The 17,009-nt window shown below is 43.2% G+C and overlaps 1 protein-coding gene across 2 annotated transcripts in view; it reads right to left on the bottom strand.

The window, feature by feature from the left end:
• The window catches only part of gemin5 (gem (nuclear organelle) associated protein 5), a 35,099-nt gene that overhangs the window by 3,739 nt on the left and 14,351 nt on the right, over positions 1 to 17,009 (bottom strand). Inside the window, exons 11-24 of one of the 2 annotated variants that reach the window (XM_028595148.1) lie at positions 16,818 to 16,954; positions 13,649 to 13,722; positions 12,382 to 12,563; positions 11,542 to 11,681; positions 9,995 to 10,166; positions 9,688 to 9,897; positions 8,848 to 8,910; positions 8,623 to 8,748; positions 8,397 to 8,480; positions 7,524 to 7,661; positions 6,232 to 6,379; positions 5,588 to 5,707; positions 2,903 to 3,113; positions 1,037 to 1,294 (exon numbers count right to left, since the gene is read on the bottom strand). In XM_028595148.1, the coding sequence (XP_028450949.1) occupies positions 1,037 to 1,294; positions 2,903 to 3,113; positions 5,588 to 5,707; positions 6,232 to 6,379; positions 7,524 to 7,661; positions 8,397 to 8,480; positions 8,623 to 8,748; positions 8,848 to 8,910; positions 9,688 to 9,897; positions 9,995 to 10,166; positions 11,542 to 11,681; positions 12,382 to 12,563; positions 13,649 to 13,722; positions 16,818 to 16,954 (2,063 nt within the window). Of the gene's footprint in view, positions 1 to 1,036; positions 1,295 to 2,902; positions 3,114 to 5,587; positions 5,708 to 6,231; positions 6,380 to 7,523; positions 7,662 to 8,396; positions 8,484 to 8,622; positions 8,749 to 8,847; positions 8,911 to 9,687; positions 9,898 to 9,994; positions 10,167 to 11,541; positions 11,682 to 12,381; positions 12,564 to 13,648; positions 13,723 to 16,817; positions 16,955 to 17,009 lie in introns of both variants that reach the window. The other variant, XM_028595147.1, reaches the window with a different exon arrangement.

Raw genomic sequence — 17,009 nt, 5'->3', positions numbered from 1 at the left:
GTACACTTTAATATCAGTTTATTTATCGCAAGTAATAACGTTATCGCAGATCGCATATTTTCCTCATATCGTGCAGCTCTAGTTTCCATAACAACAAGAAAAAAATGGAGTCGGAGCACAGAGAGTTATATATGACCGGGTGCTTCCTGTTTAGGGAATGACAGTTGGGGGAACTTGCTTTGTTTTTTGTTTTTTTTAACGTTAGTAGCAGCGCTGCCACTCTCTAGCTCGCTCCACCGATTTGTTTTATCTCCCACCGCGCCACATAGCGCTCTAAAGTAGGTTACTGTAGCAGTAGCTGTTGTTATAGCAACAAAAGATGCTCTTCTTGGAACCAAAACGCAGCCAGCTTCTTCTTTCTTTTCTACAAAAGCGCTCTAGTCAACTTTTTCTTGTGAAAAAAGACGCCAAGTGTGACCATGGCCTTCCTTCATCTCTGCTCTAACTTGCAAGTCGCTTCTCGTAAATATCAAAATGACGCGCTTTGTTTGCCCTTTTTACCCAGCGTACAGGTGAAAACATGCTGTATGGGACATGTGTCAAACTCGAGGCCCGCAGGCCAAATCCGTCCCGTTGCAGATTTTGAATACATTTTGGCCCTCCTAGTTGTGCACCAAATCACAGGAAAGTGTTTTTTAAACTGCAATTACGTGACATTCAAAGCAGAATGTGGCAGATTTGCCGACTCTGAGACTCAGAAGCAGCAGAGAGAGAGAGTTTTCATATTCAGGCTGTGAAACTGGTTGTTGTTAAAAAAAAATAAAAAAAATAATAATAATAATAATTCTATGATGATGCTTGATTTGCTAAATTCTCTGATGGCTAAGGAACTCTTTTGATGACTTTTGTAGGGCTTCATGTCAACAAACATGTGACAAAAAGCGTACAAAATTTACAGCAACAAATTTACAAAAAAGTGACAAATGTCTGAGAAATTGACAAAAAAATACAGAAATGAGGAAAAAAGCTACCAAAATGTAAAAAATAAAAAAAAAATAAAAAAAGAGTTTGACACCCCTGGTGTATGGGATCTGACCTGTCTCAGAGGAATGTTGGCGCTGGGCGTCGGACTCTCCACAGACTTCAGCTCCTGTCGGAGAGCCGCGGCGCTGCGCTGTCCAGCCGACGTTTGGGAGACCCCGAACTGCTCCTCCCACACGTCCCTCACGCGGTCCAGGATGCAGCGGGGACGCCGGCCCGGCGACGCCCACGGGTGACTGGAGACGCAGGGCTGGGGGTCGGCCAGCAGCTCGGCGGCCAGCAGCTCGGCGGCGCAAAGATGCAGCCGGTGGACCTGCACACGGTCCAAACAGTTTAGATTCAGAGTCGAGACCTTCAGTCCAAAAAACGCAAAAAAAAAAAGCACTCACAAGGCGTCGGACGCTTCCGGAAGGAGTGGATACATGTAGTCAATTACATTTATGTTCTGTGTAAGACACCCTTTGTCTTCAGAATTTTTTTTTTTCATTAAAAAGGACAATTCCGGCACAAAGTGAACCTAGGGGTTAATAACAGATGTGTACCCACTCAGTCGTTCTCATGTTTTCATGCTAATCAAATGTGTTTGTAGTTGGGCTGGGCGATATGGACCAAAAGTCATATCCCGATATATTTTGGCTGAATATCGATATACGATATATATCCCGATATTTTTTCCGCAAAGTAAGAGCAAATGTTTCAGTTTGTTTTAGTTTTTTCCAACGTTTTAAATTGTTACATTTTTCTTCTACACATTTTCAGCGCTTATTTCTACATCCTATATTTTCTAATATAGTGTTCGCAAAATATCTTCACACTTAGATTTTAAATAAATAATCATTAATAGTAGAACAGCTAGAACAGTCTGGTAAGTTCAGAAAAGTACGTCACTTCACTGTAATGCAGCCTTTAAAACCAGGAAAAGACAACACTTATGCCATACTACGATATTACGATATCCAAAATCTAAGACGATATCTAGTCTCATATCACGATATCGATATAATATCGATATATCGCCCAGCCCTAGTTTGTAGCTTGAAACAAGCTAGCGTGGACCGCTGATTAGCTTACAGCGCCAATACTTGGTGCCCAGGGAAAGTGACAACAAATCGCTATTTATGCCACTAAAAAGGCTCAAAATAGCACCTCACTTCCACGGTAGCATAATGAGGGTCCCTACAGGTTAACCGAAGCATTGAGAACTTTGTAAGTGTACAGACAGTTTATTAAATAGATAGTAGATACAGGCGGCCGCCGTCTTAGGAGCTTACTGTCTTTCTAAACTATCTTTTTAGTAAACTGTCTGAAATTCGCATTTCTGTATCTATCTGATAGGTTTGGCATTTTATCTCATATTTGGGGGTGGCAGTAGCTTAGTCAGTAGGGAGTTGGGTTGGGACCATAGTATGGTGGTGGACTGGTAGCTGGAGAGGTGCCAGTTCACCTCCTGGGCATTGCCAAGATGCTATTGAGCAAGGCACTGAACCCCCAACTGCTCAGGAAGCCTTTCCATGGGCAGCCCCCCCTCACTCTGACATCTCTCCATTAGTGCATGTAGAGGCACTGAGCATGTGTGTGCAATTCAGGCCTACGTATAATGTGTGTAGTAACAACAGAGTGAAAACATTTTAATTAATAAAATATAGATTATTATCATTATTATTAGATATTTTGTTACCCCTATCGAGAAATAAATAAATCCAAAAACATCGTTCTTGTGACTTGAAAACACCTCTGTAGTGACTTGTAAGACCTAGGGGACGTGCTTGAAAGCACCAGAGAAATTCGGTTTACTTTTGCCGAGCAACCAGGAGTAGGCTAGGCACGCCCAGGAGCGCCCATCAAGCGAGTGTGTGTCGCTGTCTGTTGTAGCTAATGTGACTGTAGGGTTAGTCTTAAAACAAGGTTTTAGTCCACTGACCAGCAGGCTGTCCTGTGAGCTCAGGACGTCCTGGGCGGCGGTCCAGTCCTGGGCCACAGCCAGGTCTTTAGCGCAGCGCAGCGCCAGCGACTGGGCCAGAGACGCCTCTCCCGAGAGCCTCGCCAGACTGGCCGCCGTCCTAAGCGAGGAGATGTCGTTCTTCCTGGCGATCACTTTGGCGGCGTCGAAACTGGCCCCAGCAGCCAGGTAGCTGGGAGACGGGACGAAAACAAACAGGAAAACACATGGGAGTTAGTACGTAGGTCGAGTTCAGTGCCAGAGCACATTTAGGGCGTTTTCACACCTATAGCCGGTTTGCTTTAGTCCGAACTTTGAGCGATTTCCCCCTGGTTCGCTTTCGTTCCACACCTGGAAAGATCCAAGCGTACCAAAATGCACCTGGTGGCCGGAGCATGAAAGTAAATACAGTAAGAAGGTTCTGTGTTCTGGACTAGTGAATATTTCTTGCATCTCCATGGTCAAACCAGCTCATTTCCTTTAAATAATCAGACATTGTCACTGAGACTGCTCTGCCGGTGTCTGTCTCCAAATTTAGCGTCGGCTGGTGGAGCTGTGAGGGACGGCGAGCTTGGTCTTTTTGTGAATGTACCCGAGTCAAACTTTCGTTTAAAAGCATAATCAGGACAGAAGCGCCACTATTCTTGTTTTCGGTCAAATGGTCTTTTGAATGAGAGTACTACTATTAGGGCTGGACGATATGGAGAAAATCAAATATCACAATATTTTTGACCAAATACCTTGATATCGATACCGCAACGATATTGTAGCGTTGAGTATTGGTGCTTTCACAAAATATTTACACAATGAGATTTTTGATCAATAATCATCAGTAATGTGGATATAATGACTGTGGATGAAGTGGGTAAAGGCAAATAATAGAATCTGGTAAGTTCAGAATAGTACATCACTTTACTGTAATGCAGCCTTTAAAACCAAGAAAAGACAACACTTATGCCATATTACGATATCCAAATTCTAAGACGATATCTAGTCTCATATCACGATATTGATATAATATCAATGTATTGCCCAGCTCTAACTACTATGATTGCATCAAAAATCACTATTTTTAAAACACTAAGAAGGCTCGACACAACATGAGACGTTGCTCCAAGTATGACCAGAGTCTCTACACGTGAACTCCAGCACTGAGAACATTGTCTGTGTTCACAGAGTTTACTAAAAAGAGATGTTTTGAACGACTTACTTTAGCAGTTGTTGTTTCCGGTCGCTACCATCTCGCCAGTCAAAAAGAGTCGATCTACGAATGCGGATGAACGGACTCCCCAGGAGGAAATGCCATTCTTATATGAGGCTCCTTTTTCAACTATAAGGTCAATATTGTTTGTCACCAACGACAAAACAACAAATTATCCGTGCATTTATATGGAACTAAGCTTTAGGAGCTTTCCGTCTTTACTCTCCTCCCTGTTACGTTGCATTCGGAGATCGACTCTTTGACTGGCAAGATGGCGGCGAGCTGAAAAACCAAGAGCTACAGTGAGTTGTTCAAAACCTTTTTTAGTAAACTCTGTGAACACAAACAATGTTGTCAACGCTGGAGTTCATGTGTAGAGCCCTTGGTGATACTTCAGCCTTCTTAGCGGTTTAAAAATAGTGATTTTGATGCGCTCATAGTAGTGCCTGTAGGGATCCCAGAGACACGTGCTGCGATCAAACACGTTGGACAGGCTAATACAAAATGTAAATTAATTATTAGATTATCATCTTTATTTCCCCGGTAGTCACTGTAGAACCATTTAAGCCCAGTATGTTCCATTTAAGCCCATCTCATGTGTTTCAATAGGAAATTCCTGAAATGATGAGTTTGATAGGAATTTTCGATGTAATTCGATTTGTAATTTTGTCATTTTTACTGTAATCCTGTGACTTTGATGTTCTTATACCTAATGCTGTACTTTATGAGCTGTTTTGCAAGTCATGTTTGATCTGATGTTAAATGTTATTAGTGCAGGTAATGAGTTGGCAAAAGCATGCCAACAAACTTTTTATTAAATACGTAATATAATGTAACATAAATGTTAATGTAAGACAGGTTAATGTCAGTGTTTTTACTACTTTTAAAATTGTTATATTATAAAGTATAAAAGTAGTATAAAATAAAACCTATGAATGTAACTTATCAGAATAATAATTGTAGTCTTATCTTTTTTCACAAGCTGCTCTTCAAGTCATGTTTGTGGTTTGATGTTGGTTGTTATTGGTTCAAGTGACAAATTGGCTAAAGCAAGCCAAACATAAAATGAAATGGGTTTTTTTAGATACTTGTTAATGTAAGACATATTATTGAATAAATATTTGGTGTTAACTGTAAAATAATAATTACTTATATTTTGTCAATGATTTTTGTTGTGGGCTTATTTGGAACACATTCGGGCTTAAATGGTGCCACGGTACCAATTAAGCCCATGCCAAACTTTTGACTTTATTCATAAAATATCTTTATTTTATATGATAAAACATACACAAATGAATAAATGTATTTTCAAATGAGAGATTAATCTTACATTTTAACAAATGATTATGTTAATAAACTATGTCAGTATGTAGGAAAAATAACTGAACTCAGATTTTGGTGGGCTTAATGGGTACGTTTACCCTACATGTAAAGCATAAAAGTAGCCCTTGCCCTCGCTTACTCACCATTTGGCAGCGGAGGAGAAATGGCCGTCCCTCTCCAGCACGCCGGCCCAGCAGGTGTACAGCTCCTTCAGGAGCGGGTCGTCGGTGGGCAGCCGCGCTTTGACCAGAGCTATGGCCTCCCTGGCAACACACGTTTCACAACGAAAAGAATCGTCTCATTCATTTGGATGGGAAACAAATGTTCAACTAGAAGAAGCACTTTCATTTTATAATGTAAAGTAAACAAAACGCTGCGTAACACTGTGATGGTGTTCTAATTAATGGGAATGGTAATAGTCGGCAACTATCTGTCATTTTTTATGAACAAAAATTTGCAATATTTGTGAATGAAGTATTATGGTGTTGCTAAGACGTCTGAGCCTACAAATCCTACCCTACAGACTAAAGAAAATAAATCTTTGCTCGATACAGATCCTCGCAAAAGTCACACTATAATCATTTTAATTTCTTCCAATGTTCATTTTTAATGAAAGGGGAATAATTATACAAAAACGAGAATTCCCTCCAATATCGTGATACATAACGCAATCGCAATATCAGTCAAAATAATCGCAATTAAATATTTTCCTGATATCGGGCGGCCCGGGTTGGAGCCCTACTCTTTTCACTTTGTTCAAAAACCCCAGAAGATGAAGAGCGTGAACCTGTAGAGCTTGTGCGAGCGCAGCAGGTCGACGGCCGGGTACAGCCGGTTGATGGACAGCAGGTGGGACGCTGCCTTCAGGTACTGCTCCTGCAGACACAGCTGCCTGGCGAATGCCTCGGCCGTCCGGCTCCACACCTCGAACCCGGCTGCAAGGGGAGACACACGAGTACTGTTAAAGGTCCCATGACATGGTGCTCTTTGGATGCTTTTATATAGGTCTTAGTGGTCCCTTAATACTATATCTGAAGTCTCTTTTATATAGACCTTAGTGGTCCCCTAATACTGTATCTGAAGTCTCTTTTATATAGACCTTAGTGGTCCCCTAATACTGTATCTGAAGTCTCTTTTATATAGGCCTTAGTGGTCCCCTAATACTGTATCTGAAGTCTCTTTTATATAGACCTTAGTGGTCCCCTAATACTGTATCTGAAGTCTCTTTTATATAGGCCTTAGTGGTCCCCTAATACTGTATCTGAAGTCTCTTTTATATAGGCCTTAGTGGTCCCCTAATACTGTATCTGAAGTCTCTTTTATATAGACCTTAGTGGTCCCCTAATACTGTATCTGAAGTCTCTTTTATATAGACCTTAGTGGTCCCCTAGTGAAGTCCCCTTTATATAGACCTGTGGTCTGAAGTCTCTTTTTATATAGACCTTAGTGGTCCCCTAATACTGTATCTGAAGTCTCTTTTATATAGACCTTAGTGGTCCCCTAATACTGTATCTGAAGTCTCTTTTATATAGACCTTAGTGGTCCCCTAATACTGTATCTGAAGTCTCTTTTATATAGACCTTAGTGGTCCCCTAATACTGTATCTGAAGTCTCTTTTATATAGACCTTAGTGGTCCCCTAATACTGTATCTGAAGTCTCTTTTATATAGACCTTAGTGGTCCCCTAATACTGTATCTGAAGTCTCTTTTATATAGACCTTAGTGGTCCCTTCAGATAAAATAGCGATTCAAATCCTGTCTAAGTGTGGAATTAGGAATTATCTTGACTAGGAGAAACGTGTTTATGGATGATCACAGATTTTCACCCGGGTAGACCATAAAAGTAGAGATCATCAATCAGCGTATGGAACCATCCAGGTTATATTTTTGGGAAATTTGGTTGAGAAGAAAGCCATACTTCTGATATAGGAACTTTGAAAGAGAGTCAAATTTGACCCGAGGACAACCGGAGGGTCACATCTGATGCGCTTTTATTCAGGAAAAAACTGTAAACTGCAATCAGAAATGTGCAGACTATTTCTATAATTCAGCATTCATCGACACAACACAAGTCCTCACCCATAGGAGCTAGGGAGAGCAGGTGGTCGTTCAGCTCTCCTCTCTCGGTGGCGAGCTGCAGCGCCCCCTGCAGGTCTCCGCTCCACAGCCGCAGGTACACCACAGAGTCAAAGTGGCCCGCCTCCACGTGGCCCTCCTCTGAGGAACAGCAGAGCCAATCGCAACATCAGAAATCTCGCTCCATTTTAAAAAAGGCTTTTTCAGAGAGCTGAAACCTGGTGCGTTAGAATTAGAATTCTGACAGGAAAAGCGGGGCGCGTTCAATCGCCAAACGGTGTGCACCGTTTTGCTTTTCTCAGAGCGGTGTGAAACGGTCTTTGCGTTGCGTTTTCTCTCGTTTGGTGGGCGTGTCTCTCGTTTATTGGCTGTGTCCCAGGTGATACAAAATAAACAGAGACTTGGCTGTAAACACGTGGTAGTAAAAATGCAGAGCGGGGCTGAATGTGGCGTTACTGTATTGTGTGAACAGTTAACTTCATGTAATATTTTATGTGGCGTTTTCTTTTGCGGGGTGCACATGTTCCTTCATGAGACTATCTTGAAGAGCGTCCGGAGCTTAGCGCCGCTCAAGCAGTTCTGATTGGTTTAAAGAAATGCAAACAACCCAGAGCGTTTTTTTCCCCCCCTATCCCAGAAAGCATCTGTGGTGTAGCCAGACCTCAGTCCACAGCAACTGTGTGCATCGCGAGCATGTTCCGGGCATCTAAATGTCCCGGCTGCAAGTACACTTTAATTAAACTTGTGAAACTACAAATGTGCAGATTAACCCCCCCCTCCCCCTCCCATGTTTCATCGCCTGATCTAGTGTTAGTCAGAGAGTGGACATACAACAGCAGGAAAGCCTATACTCCAGGCTAAGATAAACCAACGTACCTTCTGCCTCAAACATGCGGTACAGAGCCTGTCTGTCAGAGAAGAGGCCCAGGTGGACGTGCTCTCCCTGGCCTGGGACACACCCTGCTGTAACACACAGACACACACACACAGACACACACACATTGAATGATACATGGATTGTTGTAGTTTAGTTTTTCTTCAAGGCTTTAGTTGTGAGAGTTAGTTTAGTTTCAGTTCACTGTAAATATTTTCCGAGTCTTACCAGAGCTGTGTCTGACCGAGGCCAGAGTGACGCAGTCCTGCAGCAGATCCTCTTTGGGCCGATGGTCCATGGAGGTGCTGATGGGCAGCATGGACCGGGGCTTCTTCTTCTTCAGCAGGGCCAAGTCTGGATACGAAAATGCAAAAAAACACCCGTACAGTTACACACACAACCACGTATACTCATTCAGCTGAAAGTTAGTTTTCGTAACTTTTCGGTGCGTACCTGGTTTGTCTTTGCTCTTTACAGCGGTGAAAGATTTCCGTTGCGTCTCAAAAGCGGCTGAAACTAAAATTTCAGAATTAAGTTGATTATACAGTTAAAAGTCCCAACAAACATACATAATATTAATAATAATGTATACTTTTATTAATCCCACAAGGGGAAATTACAATGTTTTCACTCCGTTATTACACACACATGCTCAAGTACCTATACATGAGAGATGTCAGAGTTAGGGGGCTGCCCATGGAAAGGCGCCCCGAGCAGTTGGGGGATTCGGTGCCTTGCTCAAGAGTAGAGCACCTTGGCAGTGCCCAGGAGGTGAACTGGCACTTCTCCAGCTACCAGTCCACCACCATACTATGGTCCGTATGGGGACTTGACCCAGCAACCCTCCGGTTCCCAACCTAACTCCCTACTGACTGAGCTCCTGCCACACCCAACTATCCATAACAACTAGAGCTGGAACAATTACAAATCTTGCTGTACAATTCATTGTCCCAGAAATAATTGCGATTAACAATATAATGGTCTTTTAGTCCAATTTATATATATATATATATATATATATATATATATATATATATATATATATATATATATATATATATATATATATATATATATATATGTGTGTGTATATATATACACACACACACACACACACACACACACATATATATATATATATATATATATATATATATATATATATATATATATATATATATATATATATATATATATATATATATATATATATGTATATATATATATATATATATATATAAAATACGATTATGTAAATAATGATTACAGGCCTAGTAACAACTACTCCGTTACCTGATGGAGGTACAGGACTGTTGGTAGAGCCGACTTCATCTTCCTCTTCTTCCCCAGACAGCTCTTGTCCCGCCGCCTTCTCGCCTCCGGTAACGTGCTCTCCGTTCGTCTCCGGCGGCGTAGCTCCCCCGGCCGCCGACGCCTTCTTGTTCTTCCTCTTCTGCTTGGGGTTGGCCTTCATCTTCTCCTTCAGGTCGACCATCTTTTTCCCTGAGAGGAGAAGCACGTAAACGTTACCGTCTGCCGGTTACACCGATTAACCCGTTGTTGTGGGTGTTTGGAGGACGTGGGTCCTGGGCCTCTTCACCTTTGGGGGGCTTTTTAAACTCTTGTTTGGAGACTCTCCACTCCTGCAGGGTGAAGTCCTTCCCTCCCGTCCAGATGGCATCCGGGTCGACCGGCGACCAGTCCACGCACAGCAGGTAACCGCTGTGGCCCCGGTAGTTACAGACCGCCGCCTCGGGCAGCACGTCCCATACCTAGAGAAAGAAAACAAGAAATCAAAGTATGGAACATGAAATAGAAAATGTTTGATGCATTAGCTAACAAAAATCAAGTCCATTCTGAAGAAGGAGCACGTGGCATTGAGATTCAAGATTTAAAAGCTTCTGCCGTAGGTACTTAAGTAGGTACGCGTAGATACGGTCCCTATACAGTAGCCTGACGAGCACTTCTTAAAAAAAGTTAACTACACGTCGCGGCGACTGCGATTGGTCCGCTTGGCCATGGCTTGGTAGCGTTGCCATAGACCTTTTTCACGGCTGTTAACATGTCATAGTAGGAAAAGCACATGTGTATTCAAAACCATTAATGATGGCTGCATTCCACTTAGGAGAGGCCCTGGTATTGTGCATGCTGACTAGGGCTGTGCTCGATTGAAGAAATTCTTAGTCGACTAACACTCATTCAATTTTATCGACTAACCGATTAGTTGATTTAATCGACAGATCTGTAAATCTGAGTTTCTCCGCTAGGAGTCATGCAAAAGCACCACTTTAGTTCTTGTGTTAACCAGAGATGTGCTCGTACGTTTTTTGCAAATAAGTCATTCAGCGTGAAAAAAAGCATCAAACATGACTAATGGACTAAAGAAATCTAAGTTGACTAAGACCAAAACGACCGATTAGTCGACTCATCGACTAAGAGGGAGCAGCCCTAATGCTGACTCACTGAAATAGCTTACTGGGACACTTGGTGGAATGGAGCCATGTTAAGATTATCAAGTTCAGCTGCGCTTCTCCTACTATGACAAGTCAAAATGCCTGCTGGGAAAAAGTTCCATCTCCGGGATTCTCCGTGAACCAGATGAAATCAAGGAGAGGGTTAACTTTTCCTGCAACAGATTTCGGACCGTGGTCAGAAAGCACAGTGGAGACACTTTGTTTCTCTGCCAAAGTCGCTATTCGCACCGAAGCTAACCCAGTCACTCTCTCACTAGAGAGAGTGACTCCTACATAAGTGGCCTGATGTTTATACTTGTGCGTTTGTGTGTGCGTCGAGCCGGCATGTGTGTGTGCGTTTGTGTGTATGTTTATGGGGAGTGTGTGGTAGAGCGAGGGAGAAGTGAGGGAGTGACGGCGATTAGCTTCGGAACGAATAGCGACCACGGTGGGAAATCTTTAGCAGGAGAAGTTAACCCTCTCCTTGATTTCATGTTGTTTATGTCGCCGCGACATGTAGTTACATTTTTCGAGAGTTGCACGTCAGGCTACGGCGCAGGTTCTCGTCTCCACGTGCCTACGTACGTAGCAACGGCGTCGATATTACGCAGGAGTACAAATCAAGCTTAAGACAGAGTCTGGTGCATCAGGCGGGAACGTGTGTGTTTACCCGCAACGCTGGCCTGGTACTGACCTGGGCCGTGGCGTCATAGGAGACGGTGACCAGCCGTGCTTCGTGGTGAGGACTCCAGGCCATGCTGGTGATTTTAGAGGTATGACCACACAGCCTGCGAAAGGGCTCCGTCATCACCACGGGGCTTTCTGGAGGATTCTCTGTGCAAAAGGTTAAACAAAATGAAAAATGAAATACTATCTATACCCACCGAGCTCTTGACCCTTATGTTGTCTTCCCGTCGACCAACAAGCAACTTTGGGTTTTTCTGGGTCAAAATTCAAAATTAAAACTTTTTGGTCAACGTTTTTGGTTGTCTTTTCTGACCCTTTTGTCGCATTCCCCCCGCATTTTATCCCATTTTTTTGGCACTTTTTCCAGTGTTTTTGACAATTTTCTTTTATCATTTTGCCATGAAATTACATACAACACCCAAATTTAATGAAAGTAGTGAACTGATAATTTTTTTTTTAACGTTTGTTGAAAGAAACCCAAATTTGTGATATAGAAACGTTTTGAAAATGGTCAAATTTGACCCGAGGACAACAGGAGGGTTAAAATGTTACACATCTAAAATGTCATGCTATTTAACCCTTGTGCGGTCTTCCCGTCAACCTTTTTTCGACGTTTCTGACGCCTTTTTTTCACAGTTTTGTTTTAAATTGTAAAATTCTTCTTCTTTACATTTTCAGCGCTTATTTCCACGGCCCATATTTTCTGATATAAAACAAAAATTTTAAACGGGTCAATGTGACCCGAAGTCAAACACAAGGGTTAATACTCATGTCCAGGCGAGCTCACAAATAAATGCAGGGGAGGTTTGAATAATGCAATGTGCGTGAGGTGTCTTCCCCCCCTCACCTATGGCGGGGCGGAGGTCGTGCACGTAGACGGTGGCGTTGCTGGAGCCCGACGCCAGCAGGCAGTGCAGCTCCGGCGAGGAGCCGTGGCCGTGATGCCAGCGCAGCGTGTTGATCATCTTGTGGTGCTGCTGGATGCTGCACAGCAGCTTCAGGGCGGGAGCCTCGTACACGTCGATGCAGCTGCAGCGGAGAGCAACGGGGTGGGGCGAGACATACGGAAAATAAAGGGAACACGACAACTTCCATTAGGAGTTCAAAAGTGCACCATTTTCAAGACATGGATAAACTAGGCAGAAGGAATTAGGAGGAATTAACAGGAATTAATCCGACTCTATTCGTTTACCGAACAGTGCGCTGGTAGTGGGTGCCCAGATGTTCACTAAAACTGCCTGTAAAAACCCAGCGTTAGAACTCGCACGTATGAAAATAAGTTGTGTTTAATTCTCTTGGCAGCGTAGCTCTTACTCCCTCTCTGTGGCACGAGATACCCGTCTTTTTTATTTATGTCTAAAAATGAGTCTTGAAACCAGCAGCAAAGCCCAACTTTACTTTTAATGAAATCAGACAAAGAGAAATGCACTCCCCTGGATACCAGAGTAACCTACTTCCTTGTCTGGTTATTTATTTGTGCTAGAACGTAACGTAATCACTGGGAAACATTCATGAAGGAAGCCTTCCTCATCTCTCTCTACGTTGGCAGATTCAAGGAGCTACAAAACATTAGTTCTGCTGGTGTACAGACGGACGGGAGGATGTGATGTAAGGTGTCCCGTTCACTGCATAGGAAGCCCCGCCCATTTCTAGCACTGAAGTTAATGGTTCTGCATTGCTCCCGGTGGGACTGATCGGTATATTTCGTGATCATCGCTTCCCAATTTAACATGCGCCAGTTTTGGTTTCCGAAGCGGCCGGGCGCTTGTTGTGTTGCAGCCTCGGAGCACAGTAAGCGGCGCTCTAGCGTGGCTTTATTTTACGTTGAAAAAGCCCGGTAAAACTCTCCTCTTCATTTGTGAAAATAGGCATGTGGCCCGTTTCAACTCCGCCCCTCGGGAGAATCGAGAGGAACCGGAATCGAAAAGGAAGAATTGGAAATGGAATCAGAATTGTTAAAATCCAAACGGTGCCCAAACCTAACCGAGATAGAGCTGAATATTTAATCAATCTCTCTCTCTCTCTCTCTATCTGCAGATGTTATTACAGCTTCTCTCGCTCTCGCTCTCGCTCTCTCTCTCCCTCCCTAGGAACTCCACAGACGGGCCACTCACCCGTCCTCGTTGCCGATGGCGACCACTTTCCCATCTGGCTTCCAGCGGAGGTCGGTGTGTGGAGACAGCTTGTGCTGTTGGGAAGCAGAGCTCGCCGTCATAACCCATTTCAAAAATCCCCTGCAATCATTCACATTCAGCGGAGAAAAAAAAAAAAAAAAAAAAGGGGGGAAACAAACTGTCGCAGCCGGGACCTGGAGTCTGAGAACGTCCCACGTGAGTTTATTTTACACCTGGAGCGTTTTGCTCAGGCTCTGCTGTGGCTGAAAATTTGATTTGATGACATCATGGGCCTAGGGCTGGGCGATATGGACCAAAAGTCATATCCCGATATATTTTGGCTGAATATCGATATACGATATATATCCCGATATTTTTTTCCGCAAAGTGAGAGCAAATGTTCAGTCAAAGCCAAAATCAAATATGACATGTCACAAGTAGTTTCATAGAGACAGTTGCAAAATCAAATAAATAATAAACCGGTTTCTTCACCTGGTTCATGATTAAATGCTCAGCTGTTCAAATAACAATAAAATGTAAACCTAAATACTGTATAACAGGAGTACCTTTTTTGAAATCAAAGCTCCATATTTGTGATTCGTTCCAAAGGTCAATTAAGCTTTTGATATTAATATAATCTACTTTGTTCAAAATGTAATGCCTCATGCCTGTAAGCCTAGGTTTATAGTCCCATTCTTCCACTTGATACTGCTTCCACTTAAGTAAACTAAAAGATGAACTATCGACTACAAAACAAAGAAACTAATTAATGTTGTAATACAAAGAATATTTATTATGATCGGTTCACAGATCTGAGTCCAAACTGAAACTTCACCCTTCTGAACTAAGAGTTTCTGCTTCAAGGTGAAGTTTAAAACAGACTGAAATGTCCAGGCTCATTCCTCCACTATTTATTTCTGTATGTATTTATGCGTTACATGTCATTTTAACGGGCACTGAGCTCCAGATCCTGCAGCTGCAGACGGTCTCTGCTGCCCGCTGTAGCTTCTCTCCGTCCGCCTGCCGCCGGCAAACTTAGTGGAACTTTCCGCCGATATCGACATACAGGTCGTCCTGGACTACGTGTAAGATCCTACCGATCACCACTCTGTCTTTGGCTGGTCCGATTTGGATCAGCGGGGACCCAGCGCAGCAGCGAGGCAAAGCTGTGTTTTTCCGGGGAAGAGACGCTGCGGCCGGCCACGGAGCTCTCCGCCTCCCGCTGCCGCCGGAGCTCAGGTTGCTGGTCGGCGGCATACATAATCATAAAACACATTGTCACCTGTTAAATGTTATTCATTGCTGTTTGTTCTTTTCATTTCCTCTATCGAACATAATTAAGCAGTACAAAAGTCCGGCATCTTTAGCGTTGATCTGAATGCTTCGCACCCCTGTTCCAAGATGGCGGCGGTTTTGACGTATGTTTAGAACCTCAAGGCGACATCTGTGTATATATCTATGGGAGCAAGGATCACATTTGAACTATATCGATATATGCGATATGGTCTAATTCCATATCTCATTTAAAAATATATCGATATATTTTTAATATCGATATATCGCCCAGCCCTACATGGGCCCCATTTTAACGATCTGAGCGCACGGTGTGAAGCGCCTGGCGCTGGTGCGTTTAGGGCGTGTCCCAATCCATTTTTGCTAGTTTGACGATGAAAAAAAAAAAAAAGGGTCCGTGCGCCGGGCGCATGGTTCTAAAGGGTTGTACTTAGTGTCTTCATTAACCCATTTCGGCCTTTTTTGCCTAAGTACTTTTCTGCATCCCCCTCCCAAAACCTAAGGGTTTCCAGAAATATTTGTCAAAATTTGTCAAAGCCTACTAAAATCTTAATTTCTCAGGCTCTATAGCAGATAAAAACATGGAATAAAAAGCATTTGAGAGCTTACTTCTTTGGCTTTCAACTTGACTGACTTGCTTGGCCATAATCTTCAAATGCATTTAAAAAAAATCTATAAACAACAAAAATATCAAGAATGTTTTGAAAATCAGTACAGATTTGTTTTTATTTAATTATTTCATACTTTTGAGGTACCAAAGTGACAAGTGAACATCACTGATACAAAGTTATAGAAAAAACCCAAAACAAAACAGAGGGTTACTTTTTCTTTACATAACAATTACATATTAATTTATGTTAATTTCTTGTATTATTTGGATCGAACTTTGGATAAAAGCGTCTAAGAAATCATAACAAAATCCCTATGCATCTCTATCACTCACCCCAAGAATATTTCAGCCAATCACAGTACATATAATTGGCCATGTGCCTTGAAAAAGACGACACCGCTCAAAATGACGCAGATGCGTGATCAGGTCTTAAAAGGTAAACACACACAGATGTGTGATCAGGTTTGAATGGGTTAATCAGAGGTGTGTTTTGGGCGCAACATGCAATCAACCAATCAGAGATCATCTCCCATTCCCTTTAAAAGTCAGGCACGTTTGGACCTTGGAGCATTGCTGTTATGATGGAGGATTTGCACCCTAATATTTTTATTTGTGGTCTTCTGCGTGTGTGTGTGTGTTTGTTTGTTTGTTTGTTTGTGTGTGTAACAAGCATAGTATGCCCAAGCTGTGCACGAGCCTAGGATCCCTTTACTAATTTGCTGTTAAAATAACAATGAAATGCTGCGTTATTGACTTCAGACCAGGTTTTTGTTGGTCAATGGTGCGATCACTTCCCGCTGCCTAAAGATAACAATACTCCCAGAATGCACCTGAACACACCTCCCTGTAAGACCAGCACGCCCATGGGCGGACAGACGGGTGCAGGTGCATTCGCTATTTAAACGACGTGGGCGCTGGACGGGAAATTGAGCACTGCGTCGGTCTTAAACTAGCAAAGAGACTTGCGTCGGGCTTTGCGCTGCGCTGGGTGCAAGATAGGGCCCTAAAACATTCAGTTGTTGCAGAACCACCAGTATGAATCTCGAAAGAACTTCAGCGCTCCAGGATTTTCAAGGAACAAACCCGACGCGACCAGCGACTGGCTGAACGGGTACATTACTTTGGCTGTTGTACGACATTATTGGACGGGAGCATCCAATAACATGCCGTGCGGTTCAGTGAGTAGATCACGGAACTAACCTGCACTGACAAACAGTTTAAAAGCAGGTTAAATGGCCCAGAGAATGACGTCGTCACCCCTCCCACCTTGATGCTGTTGGTGTCTCGGATCAGCCTGTCGATGTCCGCCGCGTCTCCGCTCAGCCGAGACGGGTCGTGCTGCAGGATGACGCCTTCGCCGGCGCAGCTGTACAGGCTGTAGGCCGGCTTTCCTCCGGCGGCGCCTGAACGCAGCACACACACAAAAACAAACAGAGGATTATATATTATAGCTAGTTT

The sequence above is a fragment of the Perca flavescens genome, chromosome 13 (genome assembly GCF_004354835.1).
Source record: "Perca flavescens isolate YP-PL-M2 chromosome 13, PFLA_1.0, whole genome shotgun sequence".
In the NCBI taxonomy this organism is placed as follows: Eukaryota; Metazoa; Chordata; class Actinopteri; order Perciformes; family Percidae; genus Perca; species Perca flavescens.
The sequence above is the reverse complement of the archived record's forward strand: the minus strand, read 5'-3'. Positions and strand labels throughout refer to the sequence as shown.